The 18655-nt window shown below is 56.8% G+C and overlaps 2 protein-coding genes across 2 annotated transcripts in view; one reads left to right on the top strand and one right to left on the bottom strand.

Annotated features, from left to right (window-relative positions):
- DOCK6 (dedicator of cytokinesis 6) overlaps positions 1-16566 on the bottom strand; it is a 40555-nt gene extending 23989 nt beyond the window's left edge. The window contains exons 1-14 of the mRNA XM_054562199.1: positions 16470-16566; positions 10345-10432; positions 9446-9621; positions 9114-9182; positions 8728-8857; positions 7686-7898; positions 6505-6590; positions 5132-5198; positions 4882-5031; positions 3933-4013; positions 3668-3821; positions 3385-3512; positions 3188-3281; positions 2636-2798 (exon numbers count right to left, since the gene is read on the bottom strand). Of these exons, the coding sequence (XP_054418174.1) occupies positions 2636-2798; positions 3188-3281; positions 3385-3512; positions 3668-3821; positions 3933-4013; positions 4882-5031; positions 5132-5198; positions 6505-6590; positions 7686-7898; positions 8728-8857; positions 9114-9182; positions 9446-9621; positions 10345-10432; positions 16470-16513 (1643 nt within the window). The 5' untranslated portion in view covers positions 16514-16566. The remainder of the gene's footprint in view (positions 1-2635; positions 2799-3187; positions 3282-3384; positions 3513-3667; positions 3822-3932; positions 4014-4881; positions 5032-5131; positions 5199-6504; positions 6591-7685; positions 7899-8727; positions 8858-9113; positions 9183-9445; positions 9622-10344; positions 10433-16469) is intronic.
- Positions 826-2474, top strand: ANGPTL8 (angiopoietin like 8). Its single transcript, XM_054562198.1, has 4 exons — positions 826-1152; positions 1344-1505; positions 2042-2151; positions 2255-2474. Exons 1-4 carry the CDS (start codon positions 856-858, stop codon positions 2280-2282), a joined length of 597 nt encoding a protein of 198 aa, XP_054418173.1. The 5' UTR covers positions 826-855; the 3' UTR covers positions 2283-2474.
- Positions 16567-18655: the final 2089 nt, after the last annotated feature.

Raw genomic sequence — 18655 nt, forward strand, 5'->3', positions numbered from 1 at the left:
GGCTTGGCTGGGCTCAGAGGTCTTCCTCCCTCCCTAGGCGTAACTCTGTACAAGTCCTGCCCCCCGCCAGGCTTCAGTTTCCCTATGTGTATAATGGGGTCACTGAGCCGCCAGCGGAGCCTCCGTAACAAAACCAAAGGTGATAAACAACAGTAATGACAAGGACTGCACCAATCACCAAGGGGGCACCCGCGTGCCCGGCTCTGTTCTAACCACTCAACATGAAACACCTAATTTACTTCTCACAAGCAGTTTGTGATGAAGGACTAATGTTACCCCCATTTTATAGGCAAGAAAAGTGAGGCACTTGTCCACAGTTGCCCAGGGAAGAAAGTGGCAGTTGGCATTGATCTGGGACATGTGTGGGTCTGGCAGACAGGCTGTGTGACCTTGAGAGTCTCCGCCACCTGCACCCACTCCCCCCATTTCTCAACCAGGCCACCAAAGACCTCCGGCATCACAGGCCTGCGGGAAGGGCATGAGATCAGCTACTGTAATGGCAAGAGGACAGCTCTGAGCAAATGGGCAGAACTCACAAAAGACTACTAGTACTGCTCCTGTGGTGCCTATCCCACAAGTGGGAAAACCAAAGCTCAAAGCCTCAGAGCCCCCAGCAGAGCCTGGGTCTGTCCTCTCCCAGTGGCCCCAGCCCTCACCTGGCCCTGAGCCCCAGCAGCAGGGTTCTAGAATGGCCCAGCTGGACATTCGCCTGATGCAACCATTGTGCCACCGCCAGGCCCTTGCACAACCCAGGCACCCGACTGGCTGGTTAACGATTGACTGGGGGTTAAAGGGGTGTCAGAGCATAAAAGGAGGCAGCAGTGGTGCCGTGGATGCACCTCCAGCCCCTCAGCCATGCCCGCACTCACGCTGTGTCTGCTGTGTGCCCTGGCAACGGCGGTCGGGCCTGTCTCTGCGGCCCCCGTGGGCAGCCTGGAGCCAGCCCAGCATGAGGAGCTCACCCTGCTCTTCCACGGGGCCCTGCAGCTGGGCCAGGCCCTCAACAATGTGTACAAGGCCACAGAGGCACGGCTGGTGGAGGCCAGGCACAGCATAGGCCTCTACGGCCGTGCACTGGGGCTCCTGGGACAGGAGGTCAGCCAGGGCCGGGACGCAACCCAGGAGCTACAAGCAAGCTTGCTGAAGATGCAGGTGGGCACTGCGGCTGGGATGTTGTGGGGTGGGTAGAAATCTGCAATGGAGTTATGTCCAGGGGGTGAGAAACTGGGTTTGCCCAGGAAGAGAGGGTTCCTGCAATATGGTACTTTCAGTGTTAATGTCAGGCATATCCCAGGCAAACAAAGACAGGCTGGTCATCCTACTAATGTCTCACTATTGATCAGAGGGAAGAGGATGCTCTGAAGCTGCAGGCGGAAGCTACAGCCCAGGTGCTGCAGGAGATGGCCCAGGGACAGCAGGTGCTGCGGGAGCGCATGCAGCAGCTAGAAGTCCAGCTGAGAGGTGCATGGCTGGGCCATGCCCACCAAGAATTTGAGGCCTTAAAGGTAAGGAGCTTCCAGCCCTGGGAGAGTTGAGACCCCGATTCCCAGCCAGAACTTGCTTCTAGAGCAAGTCCCAGAGATCCCCCCACCCAGATCAGCCTCCCAGCACCACGGCTTCTACCCTGTGTGACCCTGGGCAAAGCCCATACCGCTTTCCGTTTCTCAATTTCCCCATTTGCAAATAAAGGCAACATCTGATGCCTCAGAGTGGAGCCAGGGACTCAGTGCAGATAAAACACTCAGCATGGGGCCAGGAAGATGCTAAGCACTCAACAAATGCATACTTTTAGAGTAACTGGTAACATTTCTTGAGTGTCCAGAAAGTACCCAGCACTGTGCCCTTTAATAATCCCTATCATGCTCATTATTCCACCAAGTGAGTCCCATTTCTTGCCCACTTTACAGATGGGCAAGTTGAGGCCTGAGAGCGGCAGTGACTTGCTGGGTCATACAAACACCATGGGGAGGGGAGGCTGGGTAGGATTTGGGGATGGGAGGTGAGGCAGCCCCCAGCTAAGGTTCCTGTTCTGACCCCACAGGCCCATGCTGACCAGCAAAGCTACATTCTATGGGCCCTCAAGGGCCACGTGCAGCGACAGAGGCAGGAGATGGCGGCGCAGCAGCACCGGCTGCGACAAATCCAAGAGAGGTGAGCCTGGCGAGGGTTAGGTGTGCAGGGCAACTGGATTGGGGGTACGCAGGGCCGCTGAATGGAGGCCCCCGGCCTTGGCTGAACCTCATCTCCTTCTCAGGCTCCACACAGCAGCGCTCCCAGCCTGAGCCTGCCTGGCAGAAGTGAGGACGAGCCATGCACCAAGGGACGTTTCCACGCCCCGCGCAGCCCCTGCACAGGGAGGAGAGCTGACCATCTGCTGGGGTTGGCCAGGCCGCCGGCCCCGCTTCCGGCCACGGAGCAGACACAGAAGCAGGTGGAGATGAAGGCAGAAGACACAGCCCCACTGAGGAGGGGGGAAGGAAAGACTTGTGTCCCTTCATGCCTATACACCCATTAAAGCAAGTAGTGGCATCTCACCCTGGGTGTCTTATTTGTGTTTGGGAGAAAGGGGGCTTCAGTTTGCATGATGCCCGAATGCCCCCCATTCAAGTGCCCAGCGGGGTCCCACAGGCTGTACCGGTAGCTTGTGTGGGGAGCGTAGACCTCACGGGTGGGGAACTCCAGGATCTCCTTGGTGGGCCGGCCCCTGGGGTCTGGATAGGGCTTGACGTGAAGCAGCTCCGGGGACAGGCAGAAATGGGGGTTCTCGGGGGCCGGGGAGATGTCGATCTTGAGCTGGGCTGGGGAAGGGGAGCCAGTTTGCACCTGCCTGGGAGCCTCTTGGCTGGGCCCTGCCCTCTTGGCCTTTGGCGTCAGACTCTCTCACGGTTCCCTCTGGTGGCTGTCCTTCAGGTCCTAAAGCCAGAAGTCGCCCTCAACTCCCATCTCTTGCCCCCATATTTGATCAGATCTGTCCCCCCAGCAACTACATCCCTTAATTGACCCAACATGTCTTGTTTATTCTGTTTCTGATCTGTGGCCCCCACTGGAAGGTCCAGCCCCTGAAATTGGGGATTTGTCTATCATGGTCACTGTTGAGTCCCCAGGGCCACACACAGCAGGTGGTCAGTGTGCGTTTGTTGAGTGACTGTACGAGGGACACCTCTTTTTTATGGGGTGCGCCACGTACCAGTCACAGGCCGGAGACGCCGTAGCAAGGATGAAGGGCGCCGCATGTCAGCCAGGAACTTGAAGAGATCCTCATCACTGAGCCGCTCGGCTTCCTGCACCAGACCCATCTCTGTGAGCTGAGTCCCCAGGGCCTGTGCGGCCAAGGGGTATCCCTTAGCGCTCCTCCCCGTGTCCCCTGCCCTGTGGCTATGATACCTGCTTAAAGAAGTTGGTGACAGTTAGTGTGGCTGGGCGGAAGCTGGAGAAGCTGCAGGCGTCGTCCCCGCTACTCATTCGGTCTGCGGGCCCCCGACGGCGGCGGTCAGTCCAGGCAGGTCGGCGTTCTAGGGTAGGCAGTGACAGTGATGGATGGAGGGAACATAGAGGCAGAGAGACACAGAGCAACTGAGAGACGCAGTCTAATACAGAGTGCAGCCAGCAGAGGGCGCCGTTCCTTTCCCCGTAGCCCTGCCCCCGACCATCAGCCCCGCCTCCTCACCACCCTCTGAGTCCGAATCACGATCAGGCTGCCCAGCGCTGCTCACGATGTTGGCTAAGTGCACGGCTGTCCAGGCGAATGGCATGCGGTAGCGGCCCAGGCGGGTGCAGAACTGCTCAGCCGCTAGGCGAAGCTTCTCCAGTTTCTCTTTGTTCTGTGGGAAGACCCTCCGACACCCACAAGCTCAGTGCCCCAGGCCTGCTGAATACAGGATCTGCCCTGCAGGGCACCCATTCACCATCAGGTCCAGCCCCCCCCTGCTTACCTTGGCTGTGTCCGCCTCCTTCATCACCATGTAAGGCTCACAGCACTCACTGATGTCCCCCTGCTGTAACACCTTCTCCAGCTGAGGGACAGGCAGGCAGGCCCAGTGAGGGGCTGGTGGGCCCTAACCTCCTGAACCTGTCAGGAGTCCCCAGACACCTCATCTGCTGGAGCTCTTGCTCCAACACCTCCCATGGCTCCCACTGTCCTAGGGATTGAGTGTCAGCAGTGGACTTGCCTGGCCAGCTCTCCTCTCCCCACCTTCTGAACCCGCCCCGAAGCCTAGGCTCCGTATTCCCTACAATTGTTAGTATAAACAGAGGCCACTCCAAGTGCGGCTCTGGGTCACAGGAGCTGGACTGCAATGCTGACCATTCTCAGGTTGCGGGATCCTGAACCAGGTCCCTTACCTGTTCCCCCTCTGTAAAATGGAGCCATGGCAACCCCTACCTCCCAGGACTCCTGTGAGGACTGAAGGCAGGAGCCCGGTGAAGCCTCACTGGCCGTGAGCAGTGCCTGCCTATAGGTGCTCCATTGATATCACTAGTGTAACCTACCTGAATGTGTTGGGAAAGGAAATTTGAGCTCACTCCTGGAAACAGAAAATCCCAAATACACATCCCAGCTAGGTCTTTCCTCCGCCACCATATTGAAGAACTCTCCACTTAAAAAAATATTTTAAATGTCTGTCCCCCTATGCCAGGTTGCCATTTCTCCACAGGCTGCTCACTCATGGGTCTTGGCTCAGCTGTCACCTCTCCATAGAAGCCCTCAGTGATTGCTCTCCACCTGGGTCAGGAGCCCCACTCCAGGCTTGTCCCACTGCCCGCGCTTTCCCCACGAGAGGCCTGATCATCCTTCTTGGGACATGTCCGTGTTCTTCCATGAGAGCAGGGACTGCACCCGTGGTATTCACCATTACCACCCCCTTGCCCAGCCCCAGTGGGCACCTTGATGACTAGGAAGATGTCAGGCGAAGGATAGGTCACGGAGAAGATGGCGGAGCGGGCCAGGGTGGAGATAGCCGGATGAGTGCCGTGGGCCCGCAGCAATCCCTTCGTAGAGTCTGAGTTCAGGTCAAAGTAGAAGTTCTCCGAGATCTGGGGGCACAAGAGGCAGCTGGGCTACCACCTCCAGAGAGCCCACAGCCCTACAATGAGGAAGGGAGTGAGGGAGGAAGGGGAAGAAAGGGGCTCCTACCTTCTTTTTCTCCCGCACATCGTAGAGGGCCAAGATGCCGAAGATGGGCTCAATCTCAATCTCGAACCTGCGGGAGAACGGGCGGCCTGCAGAGGCTGCCCCTGACACTCCCGCCACCCACGGCCCCGCTTCCTGTTGAGGCCCAGCCCAGCTGTGGTGCAGCATGGGGGCATTCAGTCCCCACGGGGCCACACGGAACCACCACTTAAGGGCTTGCAGAAAAGGCTGTCCCATTTTGCAAAAGAGGAAACTGAGGCACTGATTATTCCCTCCTCTGCCAGTAACACACAGAGCCCCTCGCCTCTGAAATCAGGGCCCTTGTTCCATTGGGACAGAGTCAGTTTTTGGCAAAACAATCCTCCTCCAGCTGGAAACTCTTGACCCTTGGGCCCCCCTGTCTCCCTCTCTGGGGTGTCCTCTGCCACCTGTGCCATCCTGGGCTGAGTCCCGTCTTTGCTGGCCTGCACGGCCACTGTGACCGCTTCCCTGTCTTACTCTGCCTTGCTGGCCTCTGCTCACCATCTGCATTTTAAGGAAGCATCTTAAAACTTAAGTGTTGAGGCTCCCCACTCCCCTGAGAACAAATTCCTGCATGGCCCAACCCCGCCCCACCCTGTGGCCTCATTTTTCTCTTCTCCAGATGTCTCCCTGACTTGGTGTGTGCTGTATGCCCCACCTAGAGTCCTGTGTGGTCATCCCACCGTTATAAGCCCTGTACACAGTAGGTGCTCAGTGAGTGTTGAATGACTGGATGAGCTCACAGAGCCAGTTCCCAACCCTTGTGCTTGAGGCAGGCAGCCCACCGGGCCTCAAGCCAGACAGGCCTCCCTTTCCTGCCCCCATCCCAGCAGGAACTCAGGATGGGGAGGGGCGGGGCCAGGCTCCAGTCCAAGGCCACATCCTGTTCAGCTCTGTTCCCACGCATTTTTGTCTGTTCCCTGGGGGGCTGACGTGGAGGGGGCCTCAAGCCCCTGGGGTCACCAGCACCCCCTCTACCTGGGTCCCAGCAATAGAGTGGCAAGTGCTGGACCCTGGCCTCACAAGCTGTGTGATTTTGGGCACAACGACTTCATCACGCTGTGCCTTGGTTTTCCCACTTGTACCCACTTCGCAAGGTTGTAGTGAAGAATAGAGTTAACATACGTGAAGAGCTGAGAACAGAGTCTGGCCCACAGTTAGCACTTGAGGATTGGTGGCTTTGAATAATAAAAAAGGAAGCCTTATTTCCCGCCTAAAAGCTCACGGCCCCCTGCGTCTTGGGGCTGGGCCTTGGTAATGGCATGGCTCTCGCAGTGAGCACCAGGTAGGTGACGTGCCATAACCTATCTGGTCCCCTTGCATGTCTGAAGGGAGGGGCAGGGAAGCACACTCACTTAAGTGACAGACACTTGACCAGGATCCTCTGTCCGAAGTGCTCGCGGGGCGGGTCCGGGTAGCTGCAGCGTTCCACGGCCTCGTCCTGCCAAGGACCCAGGGACAGCTGGGGCACGCCCTCCAATGTGCAGCCTGAGACCAGCTCGACCCCGGCCTGACTCAACTTGAAGTCCCTCGCCTCTGAGCCTTTGCACACGCTGTCCCCGGCCTGTAAGATCTTCCTTCTCCTCTCCTCTTTATCTGGACAACATCTGCTCACGGTTGGGGTCACGACTCAGCTGGCCCTTCCTCCACGAAGCCTTCCCTGACCCCTGAGGCCTGGGCAGGCATCTCCCCCAGGTGCTCACGATGCTGTTGTAATGGGCCATGTGGCTGGGACTTTGAAGGTCATGTGAGGGACAATTACCAGAACCTTATTACTCGGCTTGGGTTGTAATTTCCTGGTAGTCTCTCCTCCACTAGACTGTAAACTTGGGTGGGCAGGGATTGGGTCTATCTTGCTCATGGCTGTAGCCCCAGGGCCTGCCATACAACAGGCACCCAAACATGTTGATTGAATAAATACAGAGATATACAGTAGGTACCTAGAGGTACCTACTAAAAATTGGATAAACACAGATGTATATAGAAAGCATTCAATTAATGCTGACCGGAGATATATACATGTGTGCGCGCGCTCACACACACACACACACACACACACACACACATACATACATACATATAGTAGGTACCTAATAAACTGACTGAATAAATATAGGAGTATACAGTAAAGACTCAGTAAATGGTTAAATGAAAACATAAGTACCTATACACTAGGGAACTAATAAAAGTGGGTTGGATAAATATAGGGGGTTATAGTAGGTGTCTAATAAAAGCCACTGAATAAAAATAAAGCATATACAGTAGGTGCCCAATAAGCATTGGTTAGATAAGATATAGGCACATAATAAGCTCTCAATAAATTGTTTGATTAAAGAGAGGACGATACCAAAAGTATACAATAAGTATTGGTTGAATAAATATAAAGGTACGTATTAGGCATTCAGTAGAAGCCACTGAATAAAAATATAGGGTATACAGTAGGCACCCAGTACATGTTGGTGGGATACTACATGGGGATACATGTCAGCTGGATGGGCACTGGCCTCAGGGTCTATGGGGACCTGCAGGCACCCACCTCATCAGGCGCCGGGTAGAGCGTGAGCAGGGTGCGGGGCCGGTGCTGCCTCCGCAGGGCCTCATTACGCCGGTCCACGTCCTCGGGGGCCACCCGCTCCAGCAGCGAGGGCAGCAGTGAGTCGGCTGCCAAGTTCCTCAGGTCGAAGATGCCAGAGGCGCCGCTGCTTCGCGGAGTGTCCTCCGGGGAGCCAGAGGAGTGCCGGGGGTCATCCTGTCAGTGCAAAATGGTCAAGCACTGAGTCACCAGCACAAGGGTCACCTCGTGGCTTTGCTGACCCTCCTTCTAGAAGTTGTCTGGCCTCCCTCCTTTACCATTGTGGGTAAGGCTATTCCTATCCCATGATCTGGGCTTCTCATGACCCTCGTCTGGCTAATCAGAACTCATCTGCCAAGTCCCAGAGATTGGCTCCAAGGTAAAGACATATCTGGGCTGGGCCAATGAGAGCCTTCCCTGGGACTTTGCTCACTGTTGCCAAGAAGGGGAGAGTTCTTTTTATTGGAGCTGTTACTGGCACAGGATCCCGCCTGACCTCCCAGGCAGAGCAACGGTCAGAGCCAGACTGCCTTGGTTCAAATCCCAGCTCAGCACCATAACCTCAGGTCTGGATCCCAACTAAGGGCCTCAGTTTCCTCAACTCCATCTATAAATAATTACAATGAAAACAATAACAATAGTCCTTGGTATGATCATTATTGTTATAAGGTAGCTGTTCAGTAAGTGTTAACAAAATATAGGCTAGGGACCCAGTGGAACAGTAAAGGCCCTCTAATCACCTTGCTGTGCCCCAGTTGTTTTATCTGTAAAATGGGTGTAATGGTTGCCCTGACTCACAGGATGAAAGATGAAGACAAGTATTAAACATTTTGTATATACTATAAGCACTTAACAATGGTTTACAATTATTACCCAAACTTTTCATTCCTGGGGCCAATACATTTCAATTCAAGGCCCTTTGGGTCATTTCCCATCACACGTGACAGAGCCGAGGCCGCAGGCCACACACATACCCTTGCAGTGACCCCCACCCAGGCCCCCTCACCGACTCCTCTGGGCCAGATTTCTCATCCCCGGCAGCGTCCTGCTCAAAGACCTGGCGGGTGAGGCCCTTCTGCCGTTCTCGCTGTGTCTCTGTGGTGATGGGGCTGTGCGCCAGGCTCAGATGCTGGTACCTAGGGGGAGGCGGGGCTGGGTGGGTAGCAGGGTCAGGGCTCCCCAGGGCTCCCCGATGCACCCTGACACACCCGCACGGCCCAGGTGATGCCAGCAAGGCCACCCACCTGCCCTGTAGTCCATCACTGAAGTCCAGCTGTCCTTGCAGGCACAGTGGGCAGACAAGCAGGAGGACCAGCCGCAGACAGCGGGCTTTTCCGCGCTCAGACCCGGCCTCCTGACCCTCCACCCTGAGCTGCCCCCAGCCAGACCCACCTTCTGTGGGCGATGATCCAGTCCTCTGTGTACATCTCCACCGCGGCCCTCACCTGGGCATCCAGCTTCCTGCGTAAAATAAACTCAGGGTAAACAGAGGCAGGGCCCAGTGTTAGTCCTCCCAGGGACCTGTGAGGTGGGGCATGCTTTTCTGCCTGTTTCAGAGACAGGGAGACGGAGGCTCGGGTTGGGGGGAGGTGACTTGTCCCAGGTCACACTGAGGAGGCAGGATTTGAATTCAGCGCTGGGAGTCCGAAGGGAACAGGAGTGTTGGTGGGGGCGGTGCCTGGAGAGGGCGGAGTTACAACAGGGAGGGCAGGGGGGAAACCCACTCGTCCTTGGGAATCCCGAGCTCCGTGGTCCGGCATTCTCGGGGCTGCAGCACCAGCTCCAGGTCGTCAGCTGGAAACTCGACCAGGTCCCGGAGGGGCCCGGGCTCAGCGTCCGGCGGCCGGCTCAGTAACACGTCCTCGAAGTCCAGGGGCTCAATGACTTCAGTCAGTGGGACCTGGGTCAGAGGAAAGCGGCTGTGACCCCTGCCCTGGGCACTGGGAATGGGGGTGGAGAGTGAACATGAGCATGCGCTGCCCTCAGACTCGAGGAAGAGGGCAGTGGGAGCCATGAAGGGCGCTGGAGCTGCGGAGGTTCCACGAAGGGCAGTGACCTCAGACTTTCCTCTCCCACCCCGGCTGGGCCGGCCCCACCCCTCCTTCCAGGCAGGAAATCACACCCTGTGCCTGGAACTACAGGGAACTAATGGTGGAAGGAAAGGCCTGTTGACTGCCGCAAAGAAACAGACAATTCCTAAGGCCCTGTTGCAAGATGGCCCCACCCCCTTTCCTCTGCAGCTGGAGGTACCTCCCATCCCCTAGGCTGGCCTCCCCCCATCTTCATCTGGGTGGTCCAGGCAGCAGGAGGTGGGGCTACATTAGGCTGGAGCCTCTCTCACCCCCACCTCGACCACCCACGGGACATCCCCCCCTCCCCACGCCAAGGAAGCAGCTGCAGAGAGGGGGACCACCCTCCCCACTCACAGGAAAGCAGGAATGGGGACAGCGCTGGGGCCAGGCCAGGAACCCCTTCCCTGCCACGGCTAGGTCAAAGATGCCTCAGCTTCCCCACAGGACGGGGCACCGAGTGGGGTGGTGGGTGAGTCAGAGTCGCGGCAGAGGGGGGCCCCACCTATGTCAGAAGGCAGGGTCTGGGTTGGGGGCACCTCCCAAATACTTACCCCCAGGGAGCTGCTGCTGCGCCTGCTGGAATGGGGAGAGCCGCTGCGTTCCCGGGACACTTGCTTCCGCACCTCAGCTGCCACTGTCCTATGGGGACAGGAAGGGGGCCACTGTGGGCAGGAAAACGTGGGCAGCAGGGCCCTGAGAACCGGGGCTCCAGGGCCAACAAACTCATTCTATGAGAGGAAAAGCCAGGCTGTGGCAAGAAAAAAACAGGCCGCGTGGCCAAGAGAATTTAGGCTTCTGGAAGACCTCATACTGCGGGCCCCTCTACCCCGCCCCTCCAAGCACAGATGGGGCAACCGCCACGGGGAAGGACCAGAGGTGTCGTAGATCCCTCTGTGTCCAATCCCCCGCCCCCACCACAGCCTAAAGTGGGAAAGCCCTCTGGTCTCTGCTCTCCCATCTGGGGGACCTCTGTCCATCCTGAGGTCCCTCAAACACACCTCACTGTGCAACCCTCCCCATGCTTGCTAGAGGGCCTTGAACAGGTCGCTCCTGCCTCTCAGCCTCAGTTTACCCATTTGTAGCTGCCCTGACCTCACAGGACTGCTGTGGGGAGCTGAGCAGAGGCCTGGCAATCAGAGGGTACTCTGCGCATGTAGCTCTGCAGGGAGTTGGAGCTGAGGCCGCGGTGACCAAGAGGCCAGCATAACTCTCAGAGCAGCGCTGCCACCGAGGCCAGGGCTGTGGCCTCCCTGAGCCCCTAAATCTGCACTACCCTTTAAAGTCAGGGAGGGACGGGACCCACAGTGGAGAGTGCCAGCAGGGGAATGTGGGACAGACCCAGTTGGGGCACGGATTCCCCCAGGCCCTCAGTTCCTTCAGCAGAGTCAGAAGGAGGAAGGAGAGAGAGCCGCACAGTTTTCTGGGGAAACAGTGTGCCAGGCAGATGGAACAGCAAATGCAAAGGCCCTGAGCCTGGGCTCTGTGCTCTGAGCGGGGACCTCTGTTCCCTGAGATCTCTGTGAAGCCAGAGCCAGGACTGCGTGGTTCCCATGGAGCCCCCAGCGTTGGACCCTACATATAATAAGTGCTCAAGAAATGTGGGGTTTTTCTTTTTCTTTTTTTCCCCAAAGATTTTTTTACTTTTTTTTTAAAGATTTTATTTATTTATTTTTAGACAATGGGCAAGGGAAGGAGAAAGAGAGGGAAACATCAATGTGTGGCTGCCTCTCGCATGCACCCTATTGGAGACCTGGCCTGCAACCCAGGCATGTGCCCCGACTAGGAACTGAAGCAGCGAACTTTCTGTTTGCAGGCCAGAGCTCAATCCACAAGCCACACCAGCCAGGGCTAAATGTGGGTTTTTTCGATGGAATGAGTGAACCCCTCCCAAACTCTCACCTGGTCCAACTTTCTTAAATCCACTGTAAGTTGGTGGAAGCCCTAGGCCTTACAGCTGCGTGGCTTTGGGCAGCTGGACACCCTTTCTGGGCCTCAGTCCTTCTTAAAGTTGAGAAGGCAATTGTCTGAGAGTTTGAGCGTCCCTTTTGCTCCCACTTTTCTGTGTGCTTGGAAATGTTCATAATAAAAAGCTGTGCTCCCAAAGAGCACTATCCTGATTGAAAACTTGATGGCCCCCAGGCCACCGATGAGATGGAGGAATGCAGTGGGCCCAGGTAAGACAGGGTGGGGGTCGGGGAGACGGTGGCCAACCAAGAACCTCAGCCCCAACCGGAAGCCCCTGAATGCAAATCCGTGTGGGTCAAACAAAATTTGACCATGACCCTGATCCAACATGGGGGCTTCCAGTTTGAGACCCCAGCCTCACTCCTTTTCTGTCCCTGTATTCTATTTTTCTGCCAACTGTCCCTGTGTCTTGCTTCCATTAGCTTGTGGCGGGGAGGCGGTGGCGGGGGCGGGGGGGGGCAGCACGTAGATTCTAGGAAATTCAGAGGGTGTTTAAAATTAAGGATTTGTCCTGAAATTCCCAAATTTGAGGCTGCCTCCTCTGGAAGCCTGGGCATACAAGTATGGACTGTGGGGATAATTTACAAAAGATGCTGGGACAGGGGACCTGTGTCCTGGTCCCAGCTGTTCTGCAGCTGCTGCCCCAGCACAGGGAGGGGGCGGGGAGAGGGCTGGAGCTCCAGCTTCATGTTGTCATTAGGCTTAGAGAGAGGCCCCAGGAGTGGGAAGAAGATGGGGCCACAACACCACGGCGTGGGAGCCCGTAACGGAGCCGCGGAGTTCAGTGCTTGGAGCGGGGTGAGAGTGGGTGAGTGACCTGCCCCTGTGGGCCTGTGGGCTCGGAGGCGCGTCCACACCTCGGTGAACTGTGTTGATTGTAGGGCCTGGCACATGATAAGTGCTCAGTCAAGGCTCACTGTCGCCATGCTGCCTGAGAGAGGAAGGGTCTTCGGGAAACTGAAATTCTGGCCCTGTTTCTTCCTTCCTCCCTTCCTCCCTCCCTCCCTTCCTTCCTTTCCCCCCTTTTATTGATTCTAGAGAGAGGGGAAGGGAGAAAGAAAGAGATGGAGAGACACATCGATGCAAGAGGGAAACATCCACTGGTTGCCTCTTGCATGTGCCCCAACTGGAGACCAAAGCCACAACCTAGGCATGTACCCGGATAGGGAATTGAACGAGTGACCCAGAGACCCTTCAGTTTGCAAGATGACGCCCAACCAACGGAGGAACACTGGCCAGGGCCTGGCCCTGTTTTTGACACCAAAGGTGAGACAGGTTCAGAGAAGGGTCGTAATCCACCGAGGGTCAGCAGCAGAACACAGCAGGGCCAGAACCGACCCCGGCTGGCTGGAAGTCTAGGTCTCTGCCCCTCGGCACTAAGCACTTCGTGTGGCCCACGAGGGGGGCAGGGCCAAGGACAGGGGCTTCAGAACCTACCCTGTCCCTGTCCATACGCACCCTGCACACCAGTCCTGCCCAGCCTTGGGGCTTCGACACCCTCTAAACACTAATGAGTCCTTGGGGCCACCCCGCGTGACACCTGCCTCCTTCATGTGCCCACATGGGGGTCTTGTAGGCAACCTGCAGGCAGCAGGACCACCACCTGCACTCCCACCGTCTCCTTGTCCCACTAGGGGCAGCCCTACCCTCTTGGGTGTTTGGAACCCACCCTGGGGAGTCACCCCCAACTCTTCTCTCTTTCTATCTCCCTATCAGACACCTCTATATAGAACATGTTTCAAAAAGGCAGGCAAACTGTTGAGCTGGATTAAGTGATTTCCCCAGGAAGTGATGTCACAACTGTAATAAGGGAAACTGTAAAGTTCAGATGGTGGTCGCTGGCCAGGTGGCTCAGTTGGTTGGTGCATCATCCCGGACACCTAAAGGTCTCTCCAAAGTCAATAAAAACATATCCTCAGGTGAGGCTTAAAAAAAAAAATCAGGCGGTGAAGTATAGCTATCAGTGAGATAAATCCTCTGAAGGTGAAAAACTGACACCCCTATGTGACACTAAAGAGATGCTCAGAGGGAAGGATGGAGCATCACTGGGGACGGTGGTCCTTCCCCCAGGGCTGGCGGGATTAACAGAGGTCTACCCTCTTGGAAAGGAGGACAATAAATCCAGAACAAGAATGACAGACACTTCAAATGCTATGTGTTCGCACTTGTGCCAAAGTGAGGGAAATGAATCCAAAAAAACCCCACAAAGACATTCCTCTTCATACCCCACACCACCCCCCTGAGCTGGCAGAAAATTTTAAAGACAAATAATATGAGTGCCAGTGATGATGTAGAACCAAGATAACTCTCACACCCTTGGAAAACCATCTGTTATTATCAAAGAAAGTCAAAGATATGCCCGTCCAGCAATTCCAGCTGGAGGTGCGGACACTCAGGAGGAAACACATGGCCAAGAATGTTCTCAGCAGCCTGGACAGTGGCGGCCCCAGAGCGGAAAACTCACGTGCTCCTTGACCAAAGTCAGAGGATGAACGGGCAGGGGAACACCATGCAGCGATGCAAAGGACAAACGAGACTGCCTTTCAATGAGCAATGCAAGCTGCCCCTCATCAGACCACGGCGGGCAGAATGAGGCGCTGCTGACAGATGCCCAGGAAGAATGAATAGACAGACAGGCTTAGGGATAAGTGGTGGCAGGGAGAGCACAGCTTCCAAGATTGTTCTAGACTCTGGGGCCGCACTCTGCTGGGCTCACTTCTCTACAAGAGACCCTCAGCAATGACCTAACCAGTTTCAATAGTTGTACTTGTGTATCAAGGGGCTCCAGGGACAATTAAAACAATTGATATCCCAGATGGAGAGGAGACGAGCGTGTGATAAGCGTATTATACGTGCTGGCCATTTTACCATTCTATATTGTACTTTATTTTAAATGGTACAGGTGAAAAAAAATGAACAGATTATATTGCATACAATAACATTTGTCCTTGTTACTTAACATTCATAAGAGTTTGTACTTTTAAGTGGTCCTTCAAAATCTTGTTTTCTCTAGAATCTGTTCATTAGGAAACTGGGGGACTATCCTATGTTCAGGTTAATATGGTATTTGTGGAATGAATGAATAAATGAAGGCCCAGACCTGAGCATGCAGACACCGGGGTGTCCACCAGGCAGCTCTGGAGACCTTATTTGAGAGTGGCTGGACGCCCTGAGCCATCTGCTTGTGGTTCACTGGGGCCCCAGGATCTTTCTCTGCTCTTCTCACCCTGGGCTCTGTAGCATCTATTCCCTAAGGTGGAACCCAGGACTCCTCTTACTCACAGAGTAGAAGCCAGCACCCAAGAGCATAGAGACTGAGAGGCACGGAAACAGGCCCAGAGATACCAAAGATCCCAGACAGAGAGATGGTTCAGAGACAGATTGACGACAGACATAAAAATTGCTCCAGCCACCAGGTCTCGTGTCTTTGTTTAGAGCCCTGCATGGCTCCCACCTTGAATGGGGATAAAAGTTAAAGTCCTCCCCACCACCCACAAGGCCCTGCACCATCTGTTCCCACTGTCCCCTTCTTCACCCCCCCAGTCTGGCTGGTCTCAGATGATTTGTGAGCACATTATGCCTTTGTGATCCCACAGGACCTTTGCACTGGCCCTTTCCTGCGTCTGGACCCTCCCCCCACACATGGGCATGGGCGCTTTTCTCACCCCCTTCAGATATTTGCTCCAACGGTCACTCTCTCAACCAGGCACTCCTGACCCACCTCCCTTATCCACAATGGCCCCACCCTCCTTGTGCCCCTTCTCTGCCTGGGTATCCCCATAGCACTTGTCACTAACAAATATCTACTCTATTGTGCTCCTCATTGGTCTCCCCTATATATCTGACCCCAAGGGTAGGATCTTTTCTCCTGTCTCCCTCAGGACAGTGCTGGACCCACAGGCTGGCATTTTCACCTGGGGGTGGCCAGGTCAGTTCCCCTGCGGAAACGACCATAAGCAAATTCTGACCCCTCTGTGGAGGCAAAAGCCCCAACGGAGAAGAGGCTCTTCATTTCCAGAGAGTCTGACATCCTTCTCCCAGGCCACGGAAATGGATCCCCCAGCGCCTGGTGCCTGTCCCCTCCCCCGTCTGCCCACCAGCTGGTTCTGTCCCCAGCCCCCACTCCCTCCATTCAATCATCTATCCGTCTCCAGCCCGTCCAGCCGGTGCTAGGAGAGCCTGAAGCAGGGCGGGGGGACATCCACAGCTGTCCCCTGCCCCCCAGACAGCTGGACACGAGACCCTAGTGCGGAGGTCGGGGGGAGGGAGAGCACGGGAAACTTATCCACGGGGTTCAAAGGCTGCCAAGAGCACTATCCCTGTTCCCAAATCCGGGCGCCCCAAACCAAGCACAGAGGATGGGACCGGACACGGGCTCAGGGACTGAGAAAGGCCAGGAGGAGATTGGGAGGGGGCGCAGATGACGTCGGGCTCCAGCTTTCTCTGCACCACCGCCTCCAGGAAGGCCCCCGGGCCACGCCCCCACGGTCCCACGGCTCCTAGGGTGGACCTCAGCCGCCATCGTACTCGCTGCCCCGACGAGACCCCCAGCTCGGACCCCGCCACCCTCCCGCCTCCCCCGGCCCTGGCGGACCTGGCGAAGGCGGAAGGGGCTTGAATGGGGGGCGCCCAGGCGGGGTTGGGCCGGACCACCCTGGGGCGGGGCTCTGGCACGTGGGGCCGCCTGGAAGGGACCCAGCGGCCGCTCTACCTGTTGATCTTGTGCGCGAAGGCGCGGCGCTCGGCGGCCGCCATGGCGCCCCACGTCCCAACACCGCCACCGCCGCGCGCACCGTCCGGGTCGTGGACACTCCGCTGCCGCCGCCTCCTGGTTCTGGGTAGCCGGGCTGGGCGGGGCGGGGCCGGGGCCGGAGGCGGGGCCCTTCCGGACGTCCCGGGCGGCTCTGTGCTGCCCCTGCCGGCCAGAGAGGTGCGGGTCCCACAGCTGCCCCCTGTCCCCTCGGGGCTGGAGTGGGGAAACTGAGGCTCCGAGTGGGGAGGCGAGGAGGGGCACCAGGATTGAGGCCGAGGGTGGAGAGTCCTCGGACTCCGGGGAAGTAATCACCATAATCACCATAGCACGAATAATCTCGAGCGGTTATTAAGCATAGCCCTGCATTCACCTGTGCGACAGGAACTCTTATTTCTCCCGTTTTACAGATGAATAAACTGAGGCACAGAGCTGTTCGGTCACTTGCCCAGGCCTGAGTGATTACAAGGGTCTCTGAGGCATCCATGGGATGTGCACCAGTCTGAGGTAAAGGAGTCGGGGGCGGGGTCCAGCCTCCCTGGATGCGCCAGATGTGAGTCAGGACCTGGTGGTAGGACCTGAATGAGTCAGTCGGGAGGCTCGACTGGCCCGGCAGCCTCCACTGGGTCAAGGATGTGGGGATGTCTCAGTCAGTCTGCAGTCTCAACTCTCCCCGCAGAGACCGCTCTCCCAGCCCTACTTCAGCTGCCTCAGAGAACTGCCCAACCACCACTCCCCTCCGGGTGTGCCAGTCCCTTGCTCAGCTCCAGGCCTTTGCACAGGCAGATTCTTCCTCTTGATGGCCTCCCAGCCCCCATCCTAGGGAGAATTTGAGCCTTAAAAATATTAGGGCTGAGCTCTACCTCGGGCCCTTTGTGTGTGTGATTCTCATTCCAGTGTATGGTTGCTGTCATTATCCCCCTTTTCCAGATGGGGAAACTGAGGCTCAGAGAAGCAGAATGACCGGTCCCTGCTACCCACCGGATCAGGGTCAGGTCCTGAGCCCACAGGAGAGAGCCCTGGACTGGAGGGGAACCCTCACACCTGGCCACTTTGCCCCAGCCCAGCGAGGGCCTGGCAGGGTTGCTCCCGGCTGGCTATGTGACATGTGCGCACGTGTGTCAGCAGCCCACACACCTGCCCAAGTGGTCCAGCCACTTTGGTGTGGGAGACGCCAAGTGCGGCCCCGCCCATCACTCCCTGCCGGGTCCCACCCCGAGTCACCCTCACCCCAACCTTCGGCCTCCTGGGTTAAAGTCCTTGCCTCACCTCTCGGGCTGCTGGGAGCCAGTGTGGGCAGAATATATGGAAACGAGTAAAGGTTGGCGGATTTCTCCCCCCCTGCTCGGCCTTGTTCCAGTCCAGCCCCACCATACCTTGTCCCCTTGTTCCTGCACTCACCCCGCAGCGGTTTGTTACCCCCTCAGTGGCCAGAAGTAGCCTGGGAACACCCAAGTCAAGTCGTGTCCCTCCTCTGCTTAGAATCCTCCATGGCTCCCCCCTCATTCAGGATAAAAGCCGAAGTCCTCAGCACGGAGCCCCGTGTGATCTGTCCTTGTCGCCTCCCTGTCCTCCCCCCCTCCCACTCTCCCCCTCAGTCTCTCCTCTCCAGCTGCTCGCTTCCTCAGCGCTCCTCTCAACACTAAGCCATAGCTCTGTCTCAGGGCCATTGCACGTGCTGTTCCCACGTGGGTGCTGTCATCATCTCCCTTTTACAGATAAGGAAAGTGAGGTCCAGAGAGGCAGGGTCACCCGGTGAATCAGTGTCAGATCTGTGACCCAGGGAGCCTGACCCCAAAATGGTGTCTAAATACCAGCAGGTCCCAATCCAGGCCAGGCTGTGTAACCCAGGGTAAATCTCTCAGCCTCTCCGACTGAGTCTGTTTCCTTGTCTGCTTCGTGAAGGCTCGTGGTTGGACAGAGGCGGACATAGCGAACACCACACTCCAGGCCTTGTGGAGGCTGATTCCACACAGGAGCCAGTGGGGGCGATTAGCCCAGCAACGCCAAGTCCTACCCTGGTGGAAATGCGGCTTCAATATCCCTCCAAGTGAAGGCCCTGCCCAGATGCCTGGAGCCCTGTACCTGCCCTGGTGCCTGCCAGACCTGATTGGTGAGGCAGTTCCTCTTTAGGGTGCCTGACTCAG

Source organism: Pteronotus mesoamericanus, unplaced genomic scaffold (genome assembly GCF_021234165.1).
Source record: "Pteronotus mesoamericanus isolate MK-2021 breed Mesoamerican mustached bat unplaced genomic scaffold, CSHL_Meso_final scaffold_636, whole genome shotgun sequence".
NCBI classification, from domain to species: domain Eukaryota; kingdom Metazoa; phylum Chordata; class Mammalia; order Chiroptera; family Mormoopidae; genus Pteronotus; species Pteronotus mesoamericanus.

Excerpts from the sequence above, each read along its gene's own strand:
- ANGPTL8 (XM_054562198.1), top strand. The coding sequence starts at position 856 with ATGCCCGCACTCACGCTGTGTCTGCTGTGTGCCCTGGCAACGGCGGTC. Across the intron at positions 1,506-2,041 it reads AAGAATTTGAGGCCTTAAAG|GCCCATGCTGACCAGCAAAG; the intron begins GTAAGGAGCTTC and ends CTGACCCCACAG. Across the intron at positions 2,152-2,254 it reads CTGCGACAAATCCAAGAGAG|GCTCCACACAGCAGCGCTCC; the intron begins GTGAGCCTGGCG and ends TCTCCTTCTCAG.